The sequence below is a fragment of the Peromyscus maniculatus genome, chromosome 11 (assembly GCF_049852395.1).
Source record: "Peromyscus maniculatus bairdii isolate BWxNUB_F1_BW_parent chromosome 11, HU_Pman_BW_mat_3.1, whole genome shotgun sequence".
NCBI lineage: Eukaryota > Metazoa > Chordata > Mammalia > Rodentia > Cricetidae > Peromyscus > Peromyscus maniculatus.
This window is the reverse complement of record NC_134862.1, coordinates 53,531,751-53,556,905: the sequence shown is the minus strand read 5'-3', so window position 1 is coordinate 53,556,905 and position 25,155 is coordinate 53,531,751. Positions and strand designations below refer to the sequence as shown.

The following is a 25,155-nucleotide window of genomic DNA, read 5'->3' as shown; positions in this document are numbered from 1 at the left end:
AAAGCAAGTATTTAAAAGCAAACTTTGCTAATGACATGGCAGGTGGAAATTTTCAATTTTACTTAGGTTCCTGGATGACTATCAATTTTTTTAAATCAATGGTGCTTGCATGCATGTGCATGTATGTGTGCCTGTGTGTGTGTGTCCGTGTGTTTGTGCACATGCGTGTGTTTACGTGGGGGAAATGCATTATGTATGTGTGTTTGTGGAAGCCAGAGGCAAATCTCAAATGTCCTTCATGAGCCATCTACTTTGTTTTTGATTAACTAAGAAGGTTGGACAGTGAATGAGCTCCAAGAATTTACCTGTCTCTGCCTCCCTAGTGCCATCATACCTGGCTTCTTATGTGGGTTCGGAGGATTGAACTCAGGTCCTCATGCACACAGTGAAAGTCACATTCCAGTTATATGGGCTTGGTGATATTGCACGTCTTCTGAAATAATGCTGAGGTTGGGAAAAGCCTTCAATCAGACACACATACGTCACTCTTGGGAAACTCGGTAGAGAAAATACTGTGATACAAATTCCATTTAGTGTTTTATTAGAAAATTGGAGTCTCTTAAACATCAACAGATTTCTTCATTGATAAAACAACTTCTACAATATAGCACAATTTCAAAAAGAGACTGTCCGTAAATTGATAACATTCTAATACCTGAAGGGTGGTGGCTTATCACATAAGTTAAATTTTCCAAGTTTATTATTTAAGTTTTTTTCATAAGAAATTAAAATACCTTACTGAGATGTAAAAGCAAAAATCTGTGCTAGTGAGATGTTCAGTAGGTAAACTACCTGATGCCAGTAATCAGGGACCTAAGTTACATCCTCAAGATTCATAGTGGAAAGAGAGAAATGACTCCCAAAGAGTTGTCCTTTGACCTTGCTGTGTGTGGCAGAGACTGAAAGGGGGGGGGGATGTACACAGACACACACAATAAATAAGTTTAAAATGTAATCTATAAGCAAAAACAAGCATTTCATTTCATGCTTTCATATAAGTTCATACTTAAAACTGAGATTTCCAGTGAATTTTTACTGAACTGACAAAGGTGTTTATACTTTGGTTTATTGGTTTGTTTGTTTAAATAGATGGAGAAATGGCTGGATGGCTGGATGGCTGGCTGGCTGGCTGGATGGATGGATGGATGGATGGATGGATGGTGGTTATATCTGTTTTTTGGGTTTTGGGTTTTTAGGGGTTTGGGTTTTTTTTTGTTGTTGTTTTTGTTTTTGTTTTTCGAGACAGGGTTTCTCTGGGTAGCTTTGGAGCCTGTCCTGGAACTCGCTTGTAGCCCAGGCTGGCCTTGAAATCACAGAGATCCGCCTGCCTCTGCCCCCGAGTACTGAGATTAAAGGCATGCGCCACCACCGCCCGGCTATCTGTTGTTTTTTAATACACATACTTACTGTACCTAAGATTTAGTATGTCTGTTCTAACTAAAATACCTCAAATAAGATATAAAAGAATAAAGTTATTCACATAGCTTTAAATGTCAGACAGCTTTTGAGAAAAAAATCCTCAAAATTTCAAGATCTGAGTATTAAATATTAAAGCAGAAATATTAAAGTAAGACTCTATTTGTATAGGAAGAAGATAAGTATTCAGTAGCATTTGTCTGAAAATTTATATTTGTGAGACATGATACTGATTTTAAAATTGTATAACTGTAAATTATCCATACATAACAATATTTTAATTTATAAATATAGCCTCCATAAGTGGTAGCAACTTTTCTGCCACTTATTAAGAGTACTTTATGTTTAATAGGGAGAGGGAGTGGGGAGGGAGTAGGAGGAGGAAATATGGGGAGAGATGGCTAAGATTAAGGGGCATTTAAGGAGTAGTATGGGGACCTAATAGATAGAAATCTCCCAAAATATAAACATATATGAAGTCGATGTAAATGACATCACCAAATAATGGGGGAGTCAGAGTCCCAACTAGCCATCTCTTGTCACCCAAAGAAGCCTCCAGTATGGGAATTGAGTTATACCTAATTGAGCTGTTGGCCAGAGAGTTCCCATGGAAATCCCCAAACAACCCAGGCCGTTGCCAAAGCTATAGGTTGCTCTCCACAAACTGACAGCAAGGCTCCATTAATGAAGACAACACCCACACAACTCACTGAATGTGGAGATGTTGAGCTGGTGCCTGCACAGAGCCTTCACCCCTGTGTTCCAGCGTCTTTTTACAGGAAGGTACTCTGCATGCTATCAAAAGAGAAACATAAACACGAAGCCAACCACAAACCCCTTATCTACAGTGGTGTACAACCTGCAAGATACACTAAGATAATGGTGGCACACTGCTCGTGGGAGCAAACTACCAATAACTGACATGACTCAAGGCCCACTCCACAAGATGGAACCCATACTCAACACTGCTTGAGTGACCAAGAACCTGCGACTAGATAGCCCAGGGACCTAAGACAAAACCAAATAATACTAATCTAAAAAAAAGACAAAAGAAGAAATGTCGTGATAAAATGATTCCTAATGATATTCTACTATAATCATAGTTCCTTGTTCAACCATCATCAGAGAAGCTCCCCCTGCAGCAGATGGGAACACATATAAAGCCTCACAGCCAGACATTACACAGAGAGTGAGAGGCCTTGGAATATTCAGCCCCAAATGGGATGTCTCCATCAAATCCCTCCCCTCAGAGCTCAGGGAACCCAACAGAAGAGGAGACACAATGTTAAGAGCCAGAGGGAATGGAGGACACCAAGAAAACAAGGTCTTCTAATTAAACATGAGCAAAGCTCACATGAACTTGCAGAGACAGAAGCAGCATGCATAGGTCTTATACGGGTCTGCACAAGGTCCTCCGCATTTATTCTATGGCTTTCGGTTTGGTGATTTTTATGGGATTCCTGAGTGTTCGAATGAGTGGGTCTCTGACTCTCGTGCCTTCTCTTGGGCTCTTTTCCTTCTGTTGGCTTGGCTTGTGCAAATTCAATGTGACTGTCTTTGTTTTACCTTGTTATATTTTTATTCTATTATTTTAAAAAATGAATGATTGAATGAATGTAAATCTAGCCACCAGGATAAAGGTTAACAATGGAACTGTCATTTATACCTGCTGGGAGAAGGAATATTAGTTTTCTCTGATGGAATAACACTGGGTATATCAACTACTCTGGGGCATGTTTCATGTTCAGGAGTAGTTGACCAACAAATAATGGACTCAAAAAAATCTTTATGTTTAATAAGAACATGTTTGCATATTAAACAGTAGATACCAATATAGAGACAAGTATTCCATGCGCTGCCTGCAGACATGTATACAGTTCTATATATACAAACATAGTTACTAATAGTTTTATTCTTTGAAAAAGCCTCCAAGTTTCGTTCATGAATTACTAATATTGTCTGTAGGCTTTTCATAAATGGCTACTTCAGTGTTTTATTGAGAAAATACAGATTCAGCATCAAACAGTGCATTTGATGCTGGCTGTAACTAGCTTAACTTTTTTTTTTCTTAAGGGAATAAGATAGTTTATTCTGGAGCCAAAGTTGAATGACCATGGCCCAGGAACACAGATTTAGGTTATCCCAAATTCCAAGGCAGCTTCATGAAGTTTTACAGAACAAAGTCATAAATCAAGGCAAGTTTAAAATACACTGGTGGGTATATCAAAGAGGTGTTTAGAGCATACAAGGGAAGCTTTTCTATGGGCCCCAGATGTTATCTGATGACATTCTTGGCTTTGGGACTGGTAGGATCTAGTGGTCCCTTAAGTTCATAGATTTCAAAAGATTTTAATCCATTAGTCACAGGAAGTTAGTTATGACACAGAGGTGGGCAAGGAATAGCTGGAAACTACTCATGGGGCTAACAGTAGCCCAAGATAAGGTAATTAGCCTCTGGATCTGCAACATTCCAACCTCATCACCTCACTGCAGTTTTATCAGTCAATCAGTCTCTGTAGACACAGATTCTTTCCAGGAGTTCAAGTTCACAGTTCCCCCTGTTGGTGAAGCATCACAGGTATGTAAGGGGGGCATATATTCCTTTATCTGTTACCTTTGATAAAACTATGCACTTCATTGTTTTAATTTTAGGTATAGTAATCCTATTATACATCATATACAAATGTTATGTCAGATACAAAGGGTATTTTTAAAAAGTCAGATCAGGACCATGATGGCTAGTAGTTTTTATCTGCTCCAGGAATTTCTTTCTTAAAGCCCTTAACAGCTATTCCTGTCTCCAGAAGACTGATGTCCTGCCCACTAGTCAACCTCACCTATCTAGGAATAAGCCTGATAGCTATGAAAAACCTTATAGCTTAACTTTTCAGGTCAGTCTTTCAGAGAGCATAATTGCACAGTGTCCTGAAAAAATCTCTTGATGGCAACCCAAAAATTACACATTCAGATATCGAATCTCAGATCTGCCGTGGATTGAGTAACTAGGATTCGGGGCCATGTCTTCCCTTCTCCAAGCAGCTATAAAATGCAGACAGTGGCTCCTATCTTAAAGGCCTGCTATGATTTAGAGTTTAAGTGATCCCCCGAAGACCACGTGTTGAAGCTGGAAGGCTGCCAGCCTTTGACTCTGTTGGGAGGTAGTGGAACCATTTAGAGATGGAGCCGAGCCTCAGGGAGTTAGGTCACTGGAGATGTGCCCTTGAAGAAACAGAAACCTCAGCTCCTCCTCTCCTTTACTGATGCCCAGCTGCCATGAGACAAATCACCTTGCCTTTCTGTTCCCCCATACTGTAAGGCATAATAAACCTCTTCCGCTTTGAAGTGGATATTCTTGGGCATTTTTTGACATTGGTTGGCGTGACAAGCACTGGATAAGGAATGGAGAGAATGTGACTGTTGCTTGGTAACAAGGCCTATTTAGACTAGTATTGAAGTGGAGAGTGGCTATTGGAATTTGTATTGAGGTGGGGAAAGGCAGCCTGTTCTCTAAAGAACATTCTTGGAAACCCCAAAACCACCTTCCCATTCTCAAGTATGTTAAGCCATTCATTTTTGTCACAGACTCCCTTAGCACCTACATGAGCCTGACTGAGCTGGTCTCTGACTGAAAGGAGTCTGCACTGAAAGTCCCCAACGGCTCACAGAGGAAACAGCAGAGTGACACCTGCCCAAGAGGGAAGCATGGGCTTGTGGGAAAACACAGCACAATGAGCTCATTGTGAACACTGGATAGTGTGGGTGTCTGGGAGGCTCCCAAGGGGAAGTCTTAGCTGAATAGGGAGGAAGTGCCTAGACAGAGGTGGTTAATCATTAGCAGCCTGGCCTTGAAACCAAATCCCTGTCTCCAAAGCCAGTGAACTTCTCACTGTAACACAGCTTCTTTGATTGGACTCATCCACCAAGTATTTTCTTGGCAACTGTTTTATGGAAAAGGTGAATAATTAGAGCTCTTATTTCATGAGAGCAAAGTCAAATAGGACAGCCATACAGGTGACCAATTCAAGACATTGAGAAGCAGAAGCGAGGCAGGATGTGGGGGGAGTACTGAGGATTCTGTGTTGGTGTGCACCTGACTCAGACTCATTCCTCATACTCTGTGTGGGGAGTGGCGAACAGCGGTGTCGCATTCACACATTCCATCCCACAGCTACGGGCACTACTAAGGAAAAAGCTAGGTGTCTATATCAACCACCTTATCTGTAAATTATAGCACAGCATCTTTCATTGCTTCTTTTCAGAAGCTAAAAAGAGCTCCTTTAACACCAATAGAAGACAAGAATTTTATATCCCACTATGAAAATATTCCTACCTATTTTACAGTATTTTCTGCTGAAACCCATTTGAAAGAATTTCAACATCTCCACAGCTTTATCGTTGGAATTGGTCTTTGGTCTACTTTTGTGTACTGTCTTTTTCAGATTGTTGACTTCAAACAGTCATTGAGAATACCACTCTGTGCTTTGCAGCAATGTGGGAATTATTTGACCCTTCATGGCTTGGTACAGCTCATCTAAACGACCCACTGAATCCTGATGTCAGTACTCATCAACAGCCGTGCTCCTTGATCAGCTCTGACTCAACTGCAGAATCCTTAATTCAATCCTCCCTGAAACCAGTAAGCATCAAACATATTCAATGGTCATTCTTCTCCTGAAAAATTAAAGAATTTTCATTAAATTATTTTCTATATATGACTTTGACCCATCTTAAAAGATCATGTGTGCTGTCTGATCTGTAGTTTTGAAGTAGCCTTTACCTTTCATATTTATTTCCTCTTTGACTTATAAGATCACTTATCACACTCTCCATGTAAGGTCAAACCTAATAGAAATTACCCTGATGAGGGCTGAATACTGCATTAATCAATGGGCATAACAATAAGTCACTAGGACTTAGTGTAACACTACATCCATTTAATAAAGTAATAGGTTCTCCTTTAGTGCCAGGGAAGTTTCCATTTGCATTAAGTAGTGATTAACACAGATAGCCAACAAGTGTCAAGTTGCAAAGAGTAAGAGAGTGTGGAATGCTCAGCCCTAAATAGGGTATCTATATCACATCCCTTCCTCCCAAGCCTCGGGAATCTTAGAGGATATAGTGGGTAGAAAGAATTTAATAGCCAGAGGCATTTGATGATTACAAAGAAACAGTGTCTTCCGGACAAAACAGGACAGTTGTGCTTATGAATTCATAGCATTTACAGCAGCACACACAAGACTCGCCTAATCTCCAGCCTGACCAAATCCCACCCCAAACCTAGGAGCTCTTGGCAGTTGAAAGCTGCTGGGAGAGAATTTGTTTCCTTTATGAGCTTAGGCCTTGGTAAGTCCACCACACTTCAGTGGACGGCCAAACATCCAAGACTCTAGGGGGAGCACAAACTGGACTTGATGTGTGGGAAAATAAAAGAGGATACAAAGTCAGCTAGAGAGGAAAGATGGATAAATCTGGGAGTCAGGGGAAGAGTGAATAGAGCAAAATGCATTGCACAAAAAACCTCAAATAACTCAAAAAGAAAAAAACATACTACCTGTGCCACTACCTCAACCTCTGAAATAATTTAACCTCTACTTACTACCTTCCAGCATGTCTATGTTTAAAATGCTGTTCTCCGAAATTTAAGCATTTTTGGGACCCACAGGAGAAACTAGCCACTTACATCTGAGAAGGCTCTGTATGGATCTCACACTGATGTATTGTCAGCTCAGTTTCGTTTCAGCTTGGTCTCAAAACTCTCTTTTGTATTCCAGGATTTCTATAATCTCATAGAGATCAATAATTCATCTTCCCTCCTTTCCTTTAGTTTTAGAGCAGTTTCCATTTTTATTTCTAATTATTGTCAGGTTACATTTTCAGTTTTTTTAAAGGAGAGCAAAGCAGAGACAGAGAGATAAATATAAAGACCCAAGATGTGATCTTAAAGGAAATCCAGATTATTGTGTTTTACTGTTTCAGGCACAATCCAATTGACCTTTTTCAAATTTGTTGCCATTTTCTTGAATCTCAGGATCCTATCAAAACTAATAGTTTCATGTATTATGGTTATTATAATAAATGTAAGCTTTTTCATCTAAATGCACTAGTATTTGTATAAGAACATAACTCTAATGCTTAAGAACAATGAAGGAAAGTATAGTTGTTGCTTTTTTACTCTTTGAGGGGCCTGCCACCCAGCTCCCAAATAAATACACATGAAGTCTTATTTTTCCTTATAAATGCCCGGCCTTAGCTTAGTTAATTTCTAACCAGCTTTTCTTAACTTATCCCATCTACCTTTTGCCTCTTGGCTTTTACCTTTCTCCATTTCCGTACATCTTTTCTTTCCTTCTTATTCAATGTCTGACTGTGTAGCTGGGTGGCTGGCCCCTTCTTGTCTCACTCCTTGATATATTTTTCTCCTGAGAGTTCTCCACCTATTTATTCTCTCTGCCTGCCAGCCCCACCTATCCTTTCTCCTGCCTTGCTATTGGCCATCCAGTTCTTTATTAGACCATCAGGTGTTTTAGACAGACAAAGCAACACAGCTTCACAGAGTTAAACAAATGCAACATAGAAGAATACAACACATCTTTGTATCATTAAATAAATTTTCCACAGCATAAACAAATACAACACATCTTTAATATTCTACAACAGGAAAGTTTTTATAACTACAAAAGGTGAAATTACTAGGGACTGTTCTAGCCTCTTTAATATGTAATGTGTTAAGCCTTCATCTATTGACCTGATTACACAATGATCCAAAATGGAAATTCCACAAAAGTTTAAGAAACAAGTCATGTTAATAAAATATTTTACTTATTCTCAAATTATCTAAGTAAGAAAAATAGCTTCAGTTAATGTATATTACACTTGACAGTGGAGTAAGAAAACTTAGAGCGTTGCTTCCACTAATAAAAGAGAGGCAGCGAAAATCAGAAAGTGGGGCTGGCAGTAGAAAGAAGGAAGCATTCATATTTTAAGAAGTAAAGTTAAATTAACTAGGGTAGATTCAATACAAACTTTGAAAAAGATAGGCCAATGGTGACTGTTATCTACCTCTCATATTTTTCTTAGAAACTGTAGATAATAGTACCACTCAGAGAAGTAGTTTAGGAACAAAATAAGAAAGAACAAGTTCCTCTAAACTCAAGAATGAACCAAACTAGGACAATCAGCCATGTGAGCCTGAGATGAGCCGAAAGCTCAACACAGGGATTAACCAGCACAAACAAGGAGGACAGATACAGACTGAGCAGGGAGGGAAAAGTGCGTCTCAGTAACATCATCAGTGTTTATGGGGCAAACAAATGCCTGCTGCAGAAGAAGCTGGGAAAGAGCTAATTTGGTGTCCCACGAAGACTCCTGAGACATTTATGATCTGAGACATTCATGGGGAAAGTTCTTCTCACCATCTTGTACTCAGCTTGGCAAGGTGTTTAACTCCTCATATTCATTATCACTTGCCCATTTCCAGTGCGCATACTCAAAAAAACATACTTCCTCCTCTACGTGAATTAAAATTCTTGTTCTCCTTCAAACGAAACAGCAATCTGCAGTCTGGACAAGTAGCTCATTGGCAGGTCACTCACATAGCGTGAGTACAACTCTAAGTTCAAACCTGAGCATGTACATGCACACACATGTGCTCACAGGCATACACACACACACACACACACACACACACACACACACACACACACACGAAGTCGTGCAGCCTCTAGTCTTCCAAGGATGTTTCTTTATGTTCCATGAGGTGAAAACAAATCTGTTGAGTATTTAAACTGTAAAAGAAAAAACTCTCTAAGTTTCCCCTTAGCAGCTTTGCAAAACACAAAATGCTTCCTCCAGATGTTTCCCAAGTTTTATCACAGTCAACCCAAGCCAAGGAGGGACCATGGTGTTCTCCAAAGAACAGAAACCTAGCACCGAGTCACCTCAGAAATGCAAAATAGAAGATAATGAAAAGTGTTATCACGACTGAAATTCTGGAGATCTCAGTTGATGTTTGGTTTGGTTTGGTTTTGGTTTGAACAAAAATCTTTCAGAACAAAAGTTAAAGATATTATCTCATCTCTGGGTAATTTAGTGAGAAGAATGATCTAGTACGTTATTCTTTCTTCCTTAAAACCAATATTGACTTACACTTCCTAGAAAACTAACTACAGAATCACTAACATACACAATTAGACAAAAGTATCTCAGTCCTACCCACTAGATTTAGTATGTGCAATCTGTTCACACAGTTCTTTCTTCTTAGAGAAGAAAACAAGGTTTAAGGATATGAAGGGCTCCCCTGGAATCCTGCAGCTACCCTGGACAAGGTCTGCTGCATCAGCACTTTGGACACTTCAGCTGTCTTGAGCGTGTACCATCATCGGCTTTCTGTTTCCATGGAGAATAGACTGTAGTAACTTGAGACTGTAACTTAGGCATCTCTGAGGTGAAGTTAACTAGGATTTCATCTGTCATGTCAAATGCCTCAACTATTCTTCACAGTGGATAATGAATGGAGTCACCTGGATAGCAGAAATGGGTAACTTTATTACCTATTACTCTGCCTCTATCTCCCTGTTGAATATGAATTGACGAAAAGATAGCCAAATAAGATGTTGACATCTCATAGCCAGGTAAACTTTGCAAAATGCAAATTCTGTAACTACTTTCCACTAGCTTTCTTCTGCCTCTAACACTAACATGGGCAGGAAAGACCCATCTTTTACCTAGGTTATAAGACAAGGATGAAAGTCACATAGGGCAGTCATGAAGTTGCATAAATATGTATGAGCTGACCTCAATACCCATGAGAAATCTCATCTAAGATCTGTAGATCTTTCAGCCTTTCCAAGTCCAGATCGGCCAATCTTTAACACATCCAAGATGCTTTTTGGTGAGCCTACCCCAACCAAAAAATGGTGCCCCCAACCAACCAACTTATATTCGTATTGTTAACAAGTTTGAGCTGGTAATTGAGCTAGGCCATTTGGGTCCCAATGGTCTACAGATCTGCCTTGTTGACAAGAAGGCCAAAATACCCAGAAAGGATCATTCTGAACAGAAGCACCTAGAAGGATGTCAGCAGACTTTTCATTACATGAAAGGAAAGTTTGAGAAAGATGAGCTTTCCTGGCTCATGACTGGATAGTATTCACTGAACATGTGAAATAAATTTGAAATTATACTTATTTCATCTTTGGTTTGAAACATGAAATTGGAGAAGTAACTTGAACTCTTGTTTAGGGTCCTTCCTAACCTTTCCCCATTTGTCCCCAGTCTTGCTTAGGTTACATCAAGGCTAGTGAGAAATTGAAAAGCAGCTGGGAGGTGGTGGCATACGCCTTTAATCCTAGCACTCGGGAGGCAGAGGCAGGCTGAACTCTGTGAATTCGAGGCCCGACTAGTCTACAGAGCAAGTTCCAGGACAGGCTCCACAGCTGCACAGAGAAACCCTGTCTAGAAAAAACAAAAAGAAAAAAGAAATTGAGATGCTCTAAGAATAGGAATTTTTCTGTGCTTCTGTGGGCAAAATGAGAAACAGGGCCAGAGAAATATTAACCAATAACTTACTCCCCTACCTACCATAGTTACCAGGCATTATTAGTTTGGTTCCAGGAATGTTCACTCATGTTCTCTGATGGATTGTGCAGCCATCAAAGTCCTGAAAACCTAAAGTGGCATGTAATAGTTTAGAAGACTAGATGGGATCTGCTCATGGTCATAATGTTCTGAATGCCACAGTTTTAGAGACAATTAGGTCAGCCTAATGGCCACCCTGCCAGAAGACCTTAAAGTATTCATAGATCTCCATGAACTCCTGTAGGACATTGTTTTGCTTACAGTCATGATCAGTATTTTAATATTTTAAAGCCCATCTTATGCAAGTAAAGTAAAATTAGATACTGGGTGCTGGGGGTTATCCATACTTGCCTGGCATGGATAAGACTTCCCTGAAAGTTCTGCCTGTCTAAATAGAGGAAATTCACCAAACTTCTAAACTGTAACTTGCAAAAATAATGTGAAGGACTTGAATCAATTTCAATGGAAATCAAGCTGATGAACACATTACTGGAAAGAGAAAACCTGGGTGACATTGACAAGGAGTGGGACATCTCCAGCTTGGAGGCAGCCTGAAGCAGTTTTACAGTGGAATTAACAAGAAAAAATCCAAACATTCAGAACAAGTTGAGCCTGACATTGCGAGAAATACTCATCGTTAGAATATACATCAAAACAATCCAATTTCAAGCATGTGCAAGCAAAATGGCTTTCAAAACCCATCAGAGGAAGGAAGAGCAACTTCACAATCACCAAAAAGGATGCTTCACATGAAAATTCCCATCTTGAAAGAGTAGGAAATTTTATTTCCGGTGAAGAGTAAAAACTGTTCTCATTTGATGTTAAAAAGCAGATAAAGTGAGAAAACTTTCTTGTCTGGAAAAGGTTTAAATAAAAAAAAAAAAAACTAGTGCATATGGAGCAAACTCTAAATGATGAAGTTTTGGTCGAGCTCATGAGTAACTGTCATGGTTTGTGTTGGTAACTTGACAAAATCTACAATTACCTGAGAGATGTGCCTCTGGGCATACCTACAAGGGATGATCTTAGCTAGGTTAACCAAAGTTAGAAGACTGGTCTCCACTGTGGGTGAGACCATTCCCATTGCAGGGACCCTGAACTGTACACAGTGAAGAAAGGGAGCTGAGCACACATATTCATTCATTGTCCTCTGCGTCTTGATTACAGATGCGCTGTGACAAGATGCTTCAAACTCTTCCTTCCATCTTGACTTCCTGTCATAGTGGACTGTGCCCTGGAACCGTGAGCAGAGTAAGCCTTTCTTCCTTACTCTAACCCTTTGCTACACATGAGAGATCACTGCATTTGTGGTTCATGAAGAAGACAACATGGCTAGTGAAGGCTTGAAATTGAATATAATTAATAGGTCAGAAAATGGGGCCCCTAGAAAGAGGAATTCAAAGGAGTTTTTGGAAAACTGACTGATACTGCTCAGTTAAAGACAGCTTATCTAGACGAAGACTGCCAAGGTTTCTAATGCGTCTTCAGCTGGCTTGCTTTAAAATTTCTCTTAAAATTCTTAAAGAAACAAAACCAAATATACCCTATAAAATAGTGACTGGAGAGTTGATGCACTGAAGGACGCCAAATAAGAAAGCTCCAGTACAATGTGACAGGATGCAGACAGAGGAGAGGCAGAGAGTCAAAGTCCTTACTAAACTGTACTGAGAAAAAGAAATGATGCTGTGTGTGTGTGTGGTGACAAACACCTGTAATCCCAGCATTTGGGGAACTGAGGCAGGAGACTGCCAGGAGTTTAAGGCCATCCTGACATGCACAGAAAATTTATAGGCTTGCCAGAACACAGTAAGACCCTATCTCAAGGACAATGACAGACAGACAGATAGACAGGAGAGGGAGGGAGAGAGGGGAGAAGGGGAGGGAAAGAGGAGGAGAGGGAGATGAGAGAAAATATATGGATTTTATCAAGTACTCAATTAGCCATAGAAAAATAGTGGATAATTTTGTTGAAAATATTAATTCTATAAAAAGCTGGGCATTGCAAACACATTTGTGAGAGGTAAGGGATAGCTTAAATATTCTAGAAAGTAACTCTATTTTCCAGAAGTCCTCAAAATGGATCATAGACCTCAATGTAAATAAATCTATAGGACTTGTAGAAGACGATGAAAGAGAAACTCAGGCTGGTTTGGGGCTTGACAGTCACTTTCACATGGAACAGCAAAGACCAAGAAGAGGGTGTGGCGGCTGACTGGAAGGCGTTTCAGACCCGAGCAGTCAGCAGACAGGGAGACTGCTGCCAGCTTCAGGTGCTGCAACAATAGGAGATGGTGCTGATGTGGTGCTGGTGCAGACACAGCCTGTGGCTGTCTTGTGGCCTACATGCCGGAAACCCTCTGCTGAAGCGGCAACACCTTTCATGTGTTGTCCTGAGATTTGCCATGGCTCAGTCTCTTTCGTTTGATAGTTGCTTTCTTGATCTTGTTCCACAGGTAACCTAAATCGCTCCTTGAAATGTGGGCACTCATGGTAATCATGGATATAGTTTTCTGGATCTTACTATGAGTCTGAAAATGTAGTGTTGGTGTCACGGAAATTTACATTATTTTTAAAGTCATCTCCTTAAAGGTTAAAAACTAACCTTTGGCAAAAATGGGGTGTGGTGATATTGTGTTCCCCAAAATATTGTACACCCTAATAAGCTTATCTGGGGTCAGAGAACAGGATAGCCACTAGATATAGAGACCAGAAAATGGTGGCACTCACACCTTTAATCCTAGTATTCCAGAGGCAGAGATCCCTCTGCATCTCTGTGAGTTCAAAGCCACACTGGAAACAGCCAGGTGTGGTAACAAGAGCCTTAAATCCCAGGAAGTGATGGCAGGAAGCAGAGAGGTATATAAAACATGAGGACGAAGAACTAGAGCCTGGTTAAGCTTTTAGGCTTTTAACAGCAGTCAGCTGAGATCCACACAGATGAGGACTCAGAAGCAGCCAGTCTGAGGAAACAGGAACAGCTGAGGAATTGGCAAGGTGAGGTGGCTGTGGCCTGTTCTGCTTCTCTGATCTTCCAGCATTCACCCCAATACCTGGCTTCAGGTTTGTTTGTATTAACAAGACCATTTAAGATTCATGATACGATGAGGTAATACTAAGGCGGACTTATCTGAAATTAAAATTTTCTGTGAACCTTCATAATTTCATTTGTAGATCTTTCCATTTCTAATTTATAAATACAATTGGGGTTATAAATTATAAATGTACTGCCTCCTGTCAACATTGTATACTTCTATTTGATGATTTCTGTGTCAAACATTATATGGAAATGTTTCCAAGTGTTTTCTGTATTAACTGTGAATGAATAGAACAAAATAAATTGCCTGTGATGGAAAAAATGAGAGAGAGAGAGAGAGAGAGAGAGAGAGAGAGAGAGAGAGAGAGAGAGAGAGAGAGAGAAACTTATGAAATTGGAAGAGGGTTTGTGGTGGGGCAGGAAAAGAATTGAACTTTAAGGAAAGGGTGAGTGATCCTTTGATCCACATGTGTATATGCATGTATGGAATTATCAGTTCTAGAAAGAAGAGTTATCAGTGTTCAGTGGTATATTGCATTTTTTTTTACTTTTTTGAGAATTTCATAGGTGACTTCTGTATTTCCATCATTTGTACTCATCCTCATTCCACCACCAACTCCCTTCTTGTCCCACACTTCCTGTAAAATTCATGGCCTCTTCTTTAACTATTAAATATATGTAACTTTATTGCAAAAAAAAAAATTTCTACCCTGCAAAAGACAAAAGGGAGAGAGAGAAAAAATAAAAAGAGCAGTCACAGACTTAGAGCAAAAATATGCAAATGCATTTATTTGATAAAGGACTGTTACTTAAAAACATAAAAACCTTAAAACTCAATAATAGGAAAATAACCTAATTTAAAATTGGCCAAATTTGACAACTTACCAACAAAAACAGACAAATGGCAAATACATACACAAAAGTAAGTTACACATCACATGCTTTCAGGGGACTGCAAATGAAGACTTGGTTAATTACATTAAGCCATGCACACCCTTTAGAATGGTCCAAATGTAGGATACTGAGAACATCAAGTGCCACCAGGGATGCAGAGTTACAGGAAGTGACATTGAGGATGGAGCATGACAGGTTCAGCCACTTTTGGAGACAACCTGCTGTTGTCTTACAATACTAAACATGTTCTTATAATTAAGCAATCCAACCATTGCTGTCTAATCAAGGGACTTGAAAACATGCCCATATAAAAACTTAAACATGTTTTATTCACGTTTGCCAAAACTTGGAAGCAACCTAGATATCCTTTAGTAGGTCAATAGAGAAAACAGCTATGGGAACTTCAAATAAGGGACTACTATTCTGTGATTTAAAAAAAAAATGAAAGAAACCTAAAGGTCTATATACTTTAGATGCCAAACTCTAACACAGCATTCTGAAAGGGCAAAACTATGGAGATGCTAAAAACAAGGTCAGCAGGTGCCAAAGGTATCAGAGACAGAGACACAAATGGGAACAGAGAGGGTAATTAGGGTAGTGAAAGTGTCCTCATAATACTGTGATGGTGGATACTGGTCGCTGTACATGTGCCTAAGCCCACAGGATGGACACCAACAAAAATGAGCCCTAATGTCAACCAAGGACTCTGGATGATAATAATGTGTCGATACAGGTTTATCATATGCGTCATCTGGGTGAGGTATGTTGATAATGGGAGAAGGTATGAATGTACTCGGACAGGAAACAAAGAGGTATTTTCTTTACCTTGGTCTCAATTTTGCTGTGAACTTAATTCTGCTTCTTCTTTTTTTAAGGTAATCTTACATAACTAATGATCACTAATGTGTCCAATAGGGTATTTAGAAGAAGAAGAAAGGACCACCAGGAAATCCAGAGAGGAGACAGATCACCAATCCCCGTGGAAAAGGTGCTAACTCAAGCTGAAATGGCAGAGCACGAAAGGGCCAGAGCCAGGTTAGCTGCTGATTCAATACATCAGTACATCAGCTGTCAGCACTGTGGAATATGGTGAGACTCCATCAGACCACTTCAATCCCTGGCACACCAGGTACACAGTGCACAAGGTATAACTCGCCCTGATGCCCTTTAAACTGGCAGCCACTCGGGGTGTTCTTTGATTCATTCTTTCCACCGGAAAGGGGAACATGTCTCCCCAGCCATAACACCTACCAGTGGGCTGTAGGAAAACGGCAACAGCAGAGATAAAAGGCGAGTGTCCCAATTATAGACAAGAAATCCATCCAACCTTCTCTGTTAAACACACTTGATGAAAAGAAACACAGAAGTATCTGACTTTCCGAAGCTGGGAAGTTTGGGGAGCACTGGTACCCTTAACTCGGCATTTAGAGTTGATATTCAAAGCACAGCTGCGTCAGATTCTATTCACATCCCCACAACAGCTTCCTGACACCCAGTCATTTCCACTGAGATCCTGGGATGATGATGATGATGACGACGACGACGAAGATGATAATTCTCCTCCTCCTCCTCCTCCTCCTCCTCCTCCTCCTCCTCCTCCTTATGTGTTTAGTGTGATCTTAGTGCTTGGGTGATCAAGGCAACAACAGCAAGCATCAGGAGTCCAGCCTGGACTCAGTAAGAAGAGAGAGGGGAAGGGAAGGAGGAATAAAGGAGAGAGAGGGGAGGGGAGAGGGAGGAAAGGGAAAAGAAGGGATGGAAGAAGAGGAGAGGAAGGAAGAGAAGAAAGAGGAAGGGAGGGGGAAAGGAGAGAAGGGGAGGCAGAGGGGAAAAGAGAAAAGAGAAGAGGAAAGAAAAGGAAATGGGGGAAGAGGATATATACAAGTGTCTATTATTATAAAGTAGTTCATGAATCAAAGGCCTAAAAAATACATAAAATACACTAATGCTCTCTACTTAAAAATAGTGTATCAGATCTCATGCTGCCCCTGGTCCCCCCATACTTAAAAAACAGAAGGGAGAAAACACCCCCAATGACTGACAACCTATAAGCCTTTGAAATCTGACATGTCCTTAACCAAGCACACCACATTTGAAAACCATAGTAAATACACTCCAACGAACACTCCAATTTCTTTGGCTAGAAATTAAAAGCCCAGTCATAAGAAATGTCAAGAAAGAAACCCCTCACTTTGTTCCTGTGTTTTTTTCAGTCTACAGATCACTTCTGCAACTCACTTTATGGGGGGAGGGAAGTATTTCTAACCACATTCTCCCATCAGCTCTCCACTCACAAAAACCAGCAGAAGGGATGGATGGTCCCCTGCTTTGTCACAGGCTCAGCCTTTAACTCACTAGCCTAGCAATTACTGCACACACCTATTCAAGATGTTTCGATTTATGTTAGCATTTTCCATTCAGAAAAAAAAATCCGTATGTTCCTATTATTATTATTGTTGTTGTTATGTTTTGTTTTAAAAGGTGATTACATTTCCAATGCCTTGCCTAAGTTTGCAGTACATACTCCAAAGCACAGAGGAAGCGGGGCACAACTAAGTAAAACCGCCAACACACACTAGTGGAGTGACTAATCCTTCTAAAACACAGGTCAAGCGTTACAGCAATGCATTCCTGACAAAAACACCAATTTTCTCTCTTAGCTTCTGGGCACGGAAGTTATAGTTTAAGAAATTAATAATAACTTTAAAAATCTGAGATCATATTATAGGAAAGAGTTGACGAGGAGTCTTGTGAAGTCATGTGTTCATTCTGAGGAAATATCTCACCAACTAAAGTTAGACAAAATAAAATAGAAGAAAAGAAGACCCGAGTCATATTTCTGACTATACGAACATTACTAGTGTTGTATCTGTTTCAATTACCTATCCTACTCTTTGCTGCATCCCTGACTTTAGGGTTTAAAAAAAAAAATTTTAACTAACATTTCACAAAGGTGAGCCACAGGTTTAGAGTCCTTTCAAATTAGTGATTGAAACATCTGCCAAGTGGGGAAAAAAGCACATCGTTATTCACAGAATAATAATTCGTTTTTTTAAATAATATATATTGATGGAAAGGCCGGGGGGGGCGGGGCATGTTGGGGAGCAGGAGGCGGGATGAGAGGGGGATCTGTGGTTGGTATGTAAAATTAATTTTAAAAAATTTTAAAAAGAATATATCTTGGTTCTAAATTTCTAAAGCGTGAGTTAGTACACATAAGTACTTTAATTCACAACAGGTAATTAATGGAAGAGACAGGCATTTGGCAAGGAAGACATTTTACTCCTCATATTATCTGTCTGACATTGTTAGAGAAAACATCGGCCCCCACTCTGGGAGAATCCACCGGGAATGTGTTCAGGCGCTCCCTCCAGTAGAGGGCATGGCAGATTCAACATGGAAACCCAGGCTTTGTTTATCAGCCAATCTCTCTCGCTGTGGCTTTGCCTGGCGACTTTTACAACCCACACTACATTGTTACTTCCGCCACCACAAAATGGAAACTGTGTGTCATCTTACCATTTAGCAATCCTATTTACCTAAAAGACAACTGTAACAACAACAAACTCAAAAAGGAAGTCACCCTGCATGTAGCTTTTACTTTAAATATGTAAGCCGGTCTTTAAAAAGACCTTAACATGTGGGTTTATTTTTGGTGGAGAGAGAATCCAGAGCCCCCTAGGTGTTAAGCAAGCTCTCTGCCATTATACTCTCTCCCAGCCCAACGTGGGAACTTCGTAAGAAAAAAGTTTCTACCTGTACTAGGGACTACCCAAACGCTCAAAAATACCTGTGGTTGTAAACTTACACAAACTTATCAAGCAACCACAATTTCCAGGGAGAAAAATAATTGGGTGCCTTAGTATCGATTGTCAGTCTGAAAAGGTTCATGAAAAAAACAAATACTTGTATTAAGTACAAAAAGCATCTACGACAGTCTGTCTTTCAACCAGTTGTTGGTAGGGTACATGTATGTTCACTTTTGCTGATATATAAAAAGGACAGGGCTTTTCAGGCTTCAAGATTTAGAAGAGGTTAAATCTGAACTATTTGGCTTATTTTCCTTGCTTATTTATTATCCAAACAACAACTTACTAAATATCATAAGCTTGACACTACACATCTGCATTGTCTTGATGGCTAATAGCATTTACACATTTAGAACCCAATTAACTCTGAGTTAGTTCTCACGATTTTCCTATCCTAAAAAGCTGGCTTTGGATTGCCCTGCTTATGCATGCAAATTAACGAATGTTGTTGAAGTAATGAAAGGTCTTAAATATAAGATCTACATAATATTTTATAAGACTGGCCATAAAACAAACAAGCAAACACCAACAAAAAGTCACACTTGCTGCTATTAGACTCCAGAAACTAGGGCTCCAGCAGGGGGAAAGTGACTGTCCCAACAGATACTTAGCAACTCCTGGTTAAACACTGGCTCTGATTACACCTGCTGACAGACTCAAGTGTCTAGGGACTCCTGACCGAGGAGGGAACATCAGTGTCTTTGATTTTTAACACCCAGGGTTGTAAGTGAAAAGCACATCCATGTTTTGTGTTGTTGAGAAAAATCAAACACGTCTGCACATTACACGTATTTTAAACAGCAACACTCTTTCTATTACACACGCTTAATAAATAAGTCTTAAATCATCAGAAATTAAAGTAGATGTAGGAACCGTGCAGTTCTATAGGGCTTATGAAGAATTCCATTTCACGGATTTATAAACACGCTTTCAAGCATTTGTTACTAAAATCAAAGTGAAATTCCTTTTGTAATAAAGGCTATACCTATTTTCTTCATTAGCGACTGCAGACTTGCCTACTCAAACCCGGAGCTCAACTACCCGCAGCTTGTAGCAATGTGTTGCCTGGCTCCCAGTTTGAGGATCGTGACTCCATTTTTCTTTTAGAAGGTCTAGTGTGAAGCAGGATAACTCGAGCCCACGCCACACTGCGTTGTTCATCTGTCTGCCCTGACTTTATGGGAAAACCACTTAGATATTCCGCTGCATCTTTCTGGTAACATAGGAAGCTGAATCAGTTTGTAACTGAAGTCATGGATTTGTTCTTACAAACCAGAGCATTTGAAAACCTGCGGGAGTGGAGATGGGTTTCGGAGGAATTCACAAATGAAGCTTGTCCAGGCAGACTGTTTACACCTCCCCGACTCTCCCCTCCAGCGCTAGCCCCCCACCCCCACCCCTTAATTTAAACAGGTGAACAGCTGGTCAATTCTAAGCCTGCTCAACGAAGAAATGACTCATGAGGAAATCCTGATTCCTTACATACACTCTGAAACTACAAAACGATCCGCCTGCGTCCGAACTGCAAGATCTTGGGTTTCCCTTTGTATTTCTCACTATCATCAACTCAGATCTGTGCTGTGCCCAGGCAGGAGATACCCTGGGTGGGGAAGGACCCTGCCACGTCACAGCCTGCTGCAGCCAAGCCTTTAATGATCAAACATCAAAAACACCGGCTTTTCCTAAGAGCACTTTCTCCACCTTCCTCCCTGACCAGCATGCATTCCCTTAAGGAATTCCAAGATGCCTGAGCCAGCAGCCCAGAGGCACGGCACTTAGCTCCGGAGCCCACGTTTCTTTCGGGTTTCTCTAATTGTTTATGTCCTTCCCCCAGAATAGGTGGAGTGTCTGAGTGGGGCCGGCCGGGCTCGCCCCATCCCGGCTGGCTGCAGTTTATAGGTGTCCCGGTGAATTTTTAAAGATGGGGAACGATAGATAAGCTGCAAAGGTGGGGCTCAAAAAAATAAAAGAAAATAAAATAAAGGGGAAGGTACGGTCTTGGACCCTTCCCGGCTCTGGCGGCCGGGACAACCCAACAGCGCTCCCTCGGTGTCCCCGCCCGCCGCCTCCCCGCCTGTGTGCGCACGAGGCTGCGGCACCTACGTCAACAGCGCCCTCGCTTCCAGACCCTTCGGCGGCGGCGGCGGCGGCGGCGGCCGTGACTGCCGCAGGCCCGCGCGGCCCCGCCCTCGGGCCGTCCGCAGCGGGCCAATCCGCACCCTCGGGAGGCGGGGCCGACGCCTCCAGGCCCCGCCCCTGCGCCGCAGCCCGCCTTAAAAGCCCGCGCCGCGCGCCGGGTCGGCGAACAGCTGCGCTGGCCGCGGGGAGTCTGAGTGATGCAAAGTGCCATGTTCCTGGCTGTCCAGCACGACTGCGTACCCATGGACAAGAGCGCAGGCAACGGCCCCAAGGTCGAGGAGAAGCGGGAGAAAATGAAGCGGACACTGTGAGTATGCCCTCTCTCCCGCAGGGCTCTCCTTACCCCTGCCTGGCTTTGCTGCTCGGGACCGACCTTCCTTCCATCTCGGCTTTTGACTTAAGCTATCTCCCGTCTGCACCTCTGCAGAGAAACGGGAGGGGGAGGAAGAAGAAAGAAGGGAAAGTTAGCTTGCTAGATAGATCTTGTCGTTGTGCTTTTTCTGTGTGAGCTTAGAGAGTTTAGGAACTGCTGCGGGAAGTTGTTATGATGAAGTGGGAGGCAGATGGGCTGAGACGGCTCCGGATGGCTTTTTGTTCTGCATTTAATGTGACCTAAGAATCCTGCAGCTGAATAAGGGTCCGCAGCGCCCGGACATTGCATTGTGAGTGCTGCGCTGCTTCCACAGCTGCTGGGTAATGTTTGGGAAGATTCTGAACGTATTCGCTTTAGATACGGTTTTAAATCATAAAGTAGGTCTCTCCCAGTCACGACTGTGGAATGAGTAATTTGCTCTGCAGTATCTGCGGCGGAAAACACTGTGGGTGTCGCGGAGGGGGAGCTCGGGAATCCATCTCACACACACACACACACACACACACACACACACACACACACACACACACACACCTCTGTGCACTGCCAATGTCGTCTCTTCTGCCTGGAGTGCGGAAAGAAAAGGAACATCAGCTGGCTCAAGACACTTCCCCTCCTGCTGCTGCTGTTCTCAATCCTCAAATGTCACCAAGTTGTAGTTACCCATGCAGAAAAGCCGCGACCTTTTTTGTAGGTCCGAAGTAACTTGTGAAAATTTAAAATATCCTCTGCTATGTTATGTAGTCCTATCCTGCTTGGAAAAACTCATTATAGTCAGGTGAATGGATGAAATTATGTTCAATCCATGAGGTGCTGAGTTTAAATGCTCCGGGGATGAGATTGATCGTTCTTGCCTATCGGGTTTGTTTGTAGCTTTTGGGGTGACTGACCTTTGTGCTGCTGCAACTGGTGAGAAGTTTACTGTTCAAGAATTGCTGCTTGAAGTATTTTTTTGTTTTTCTCTTTTCTAGCTTAAAAGATTGGAAGACTCGTTTGAGCTACTTCTTGCAAAATTCCTCCACTCCTGGGAAACCCAAAGCCGGCAAGAAAAGCAAACAACAAGCTTTCGCCAAGTAAGTTGCAGAGATGAACATGTAGCCACTGAACGGGAAAGGGGAACTGTCTTGTGTGGTGTAGCTCACGTGTGGAACTTCTCTTGCAGGCCTTCTCCTGAGGAAGCGAGGCTCTGGGCAGAAGCCTTTGATGAACTGCTAGCCAGTAAATGTAAGTGAGCCTCTTGAATTTGATCTCTTACCAGTATCCGAAGCACCTAGAACTGTGTCCACACCACACATGAGCAGCTTGCAGGAACTACCTCAGACTTTTTACTGCATAAAGCCTGTTTTTCTTGCATTTAATCCTGGAAAAGCATGAAGTAGTTACTTCAGGTGGGGAAGAAAAATTAGCCTAAAAAAACTTAAAATGACAGTTACTCATAGTTAGGGTTAAGTCAGCTTTTCCATTGCATAGAATATTTTCAAAAAGCTCTAGTGCCCAGAGAACCAATGGATGGCTACTTGCATTGACAGTGAAGTTAAGCATATTTTTTGTTGCAGAATACAAACGTAAGCATTTTTGCCTACTGGCATCTTAGTGCTTAAAGAGCTGAACTGTGAGAACGGCAGGCTGGAGTGAAATCTAGAAAAGTGGCCATTCTAGTACTAGAAGAGCGGTGTGTTGTTGAGCCCCTCAGTTTCCGTTCTACATGCCTGTCTTCTTATGCTTTCAGACGGACTTGCTGCATTCAGGGCCTTTTTAAAATCTGAGTTCTGTGAAGAAAACATTGAATTCTGGTTGGCCTGTGAAGACTTCAAAAAAACCAAGTCACCCCAAAAACTGTCCTCAAAAGCAAGGAAAATATATACCGACTTCATAGAAAAGGAAGCTCCCAAAGAGGTAAGAAAACGTTATTCCTGTCAGCACAGTTTGGACATCTTCAACACTGTAGTGACACACAAGAATTGAATATACCAATTAAAGGGCACATGGGGAGATCCATGTATGGCTCTCTACCCCAGCTGTCCCAACATTCAAGTTTCTCCAAAATTGATAGTTATAACTGATCACATATTACATCTTTTATGTTTTCTTATTAAGCATCGATTTGTAATGTTGAATACCAACTAAATCAAGTTTTGTTGTTTTTATTTATTTTTTTCAGATAAACATAGACTTTCAAACAAAAACTCTCATTGCTCAAAATATCCAAGAGGCTACAAGTGGCTGCTTTACCACAGCTCAGAAGAGGGTATACAGCTTGATGGAGAACAATTCTTATCCCCGTTTCTTGGAGTCAGAATTCTACCAGGACTTGTGTAAAAAGCCACAGATCACCACGGAGCCCCGTGCTACATGAGACAAAGAGCCCCCAACAGAGGACATTTCATTCTGTCTCCCAAGAGGAAAGGCTGTGACCTGCCAAAAGACTGACCTTGAATTCAGCCTGGGTGTGAGGAAACATCACCCAGAACTATTGATTCAAAGTTGGGTAGTGAATCAGGAAGCCAGCAACCCAGGACAGGCTGTGTGTGAGAACAGCTTCCCTTGCTGTGTGCAGAACAGAGGGGAGGGGACAGTGCTCTGAATGTGCTGTTCCTCACTGGGAAAGCAGGGGTCTGAGATGAAAGAAAACGATGGAAAGTTGTTGGTCCAAACATTTAAAATCAATAGGTCTGGGATTATGTGGCCTTAGCTAGCTGGCTGTACATCTTTCCCTACATCAGTCCATTGTTACCACGTAGTGGTTTTACTTCTAGTTTTAATATTTCAGTGCTATGGAACATTAAAATGTTTACTGTGTGCAAGGGTGTTGACGTTCTTAGGACTACAGGTGGTTAGTACTGTCGTGTCCGGGATCACTGAAACCGAAGAGTACGTGTGCATTGTTAAATGGTGTGTGAGAGGCAATGAGCGCTGTTCTGTAGAAAACCGGTGTCTGTCATGAGTGCCAAAAACTGTCTTGCAGGCAGCTAAACTTTGAAGTGGTTTTTGAATACTTTTAATAAATTTATTTTGATAAATAATGTCATTGAACCTTTGGAAGTCCAGATGTGATTCTGTTGTGTTTGATTTCAGTAACTGGAATTGTGTCAGATATAAAAGAAAGCAACTTTCTAGTAAAGAGATATGATCATGCGTTGATTATTGTACCAGCCCACTGAGAGCTGACAGCCCTTAGAATTGAGAAATGGTTGCTTCAAGGAAGATAAACCTATAGGCATGATGTAGTTGTAAGAAAATCAGATCACATCCCTAGGACCACTCATTGTGAAAGTCAAACTTGTTATTTAATAAAATAAAAAGAAAAAAAAAGAACATTGCCCTGTGTGTTAAGGACCAGTTAAAAATGGGTAATAAGAGAGCATTGGTGGAAAGAAGCCTGAAGGTTATGTGGCCAAGCAGCCTAAGAGAAGAAAGAAGTTGAAGTAAAAATGTGTAGGCCTTCGGCCTGCCTGTTTTATTATCAGTTCCAGACATCTACATGGGGCTGGCATGGGCAAGACACATACCTGGTCATTGTTTCTTTTGTGATGGGTCAATATGCAGAATTTTTCTGCATCTGCCTTTGCTAGGCTAATAATCCCTTAGGTAACATTGAAGAAAGCAAGTGCTTTCCTTAGACTAATGGCAGGAATCTTCTGGCTGAGAAAGGCCTTCTGGCTAGTGTAGAGGAATTTCCTTTCCTTGGTGAGACAAGTTTTCAATCTCTGGAGGAGGGGGAGGTGTTAATAAATGGGAGGAGACAGGGCCCACCCTCAGCTTGAAATTGGAAGATCTGAGCCCAAGTAATGATATCCCGCAGCTTTGTGACCCTAAGAGTCCCCATTTTTCACCATGGCTCCTCAGTGTGTACCTCTCTGCCTATCTCCCTGATATCCATACATAATGAGGGGTACTTTAGAAATGGGAAACAC

General features: G+C 41.4%; 1 protein-coding gene and 1 long non-coding RNA gene across 2 annotated transcripts in view; one reads left to right on the top strand and one right to left on the bottom strand.

The window, feature by feature from the left end:
* LOC143267798 (uncharacterized) overlaps window positions 1-20,888 on the bottom strand; it is a 291,852-nt gene extending 270,964 nt beyond the window's left edge. Inside the window, exon 1 of the long non-coding RNA XR_013043318.1 lies at window positions 20,833-20,888. This is a non-coding gene — a long non-coding RNA (uncharacterized LOC143267798). The remainder of the gene's footprint in view (window positions 1-20,832) is intronic.
* Window positions 20,889-21,017: 129 nt separating this feature from the next.
* Rgs2 (regulator of G protein signaling 2) lies at window positions 21,018-24,274 on the top strand. Its single transcript, XM_042258274.2, has 5 exons — window positions 21,018-21,175; window positions 22,213-22,314; window positions 22,404-22,465; window positions 22,971-23,137; window positions 23,403-24,274. Exons 1-5 carry the CDS (start codon window positions 21,066-21,068, stop codon window positions 23,595-23,597), a joined length of 636 nt encoding a protein of 211 aa, XP_042114208.1. The 5' UTR covers window positions 21,018-21,065; the 3' UTR covers window positions 23,598-24,274.
* The last annotated feature ends 881 nt before the right edge of the window (window positions 24,275-25,155 follow it).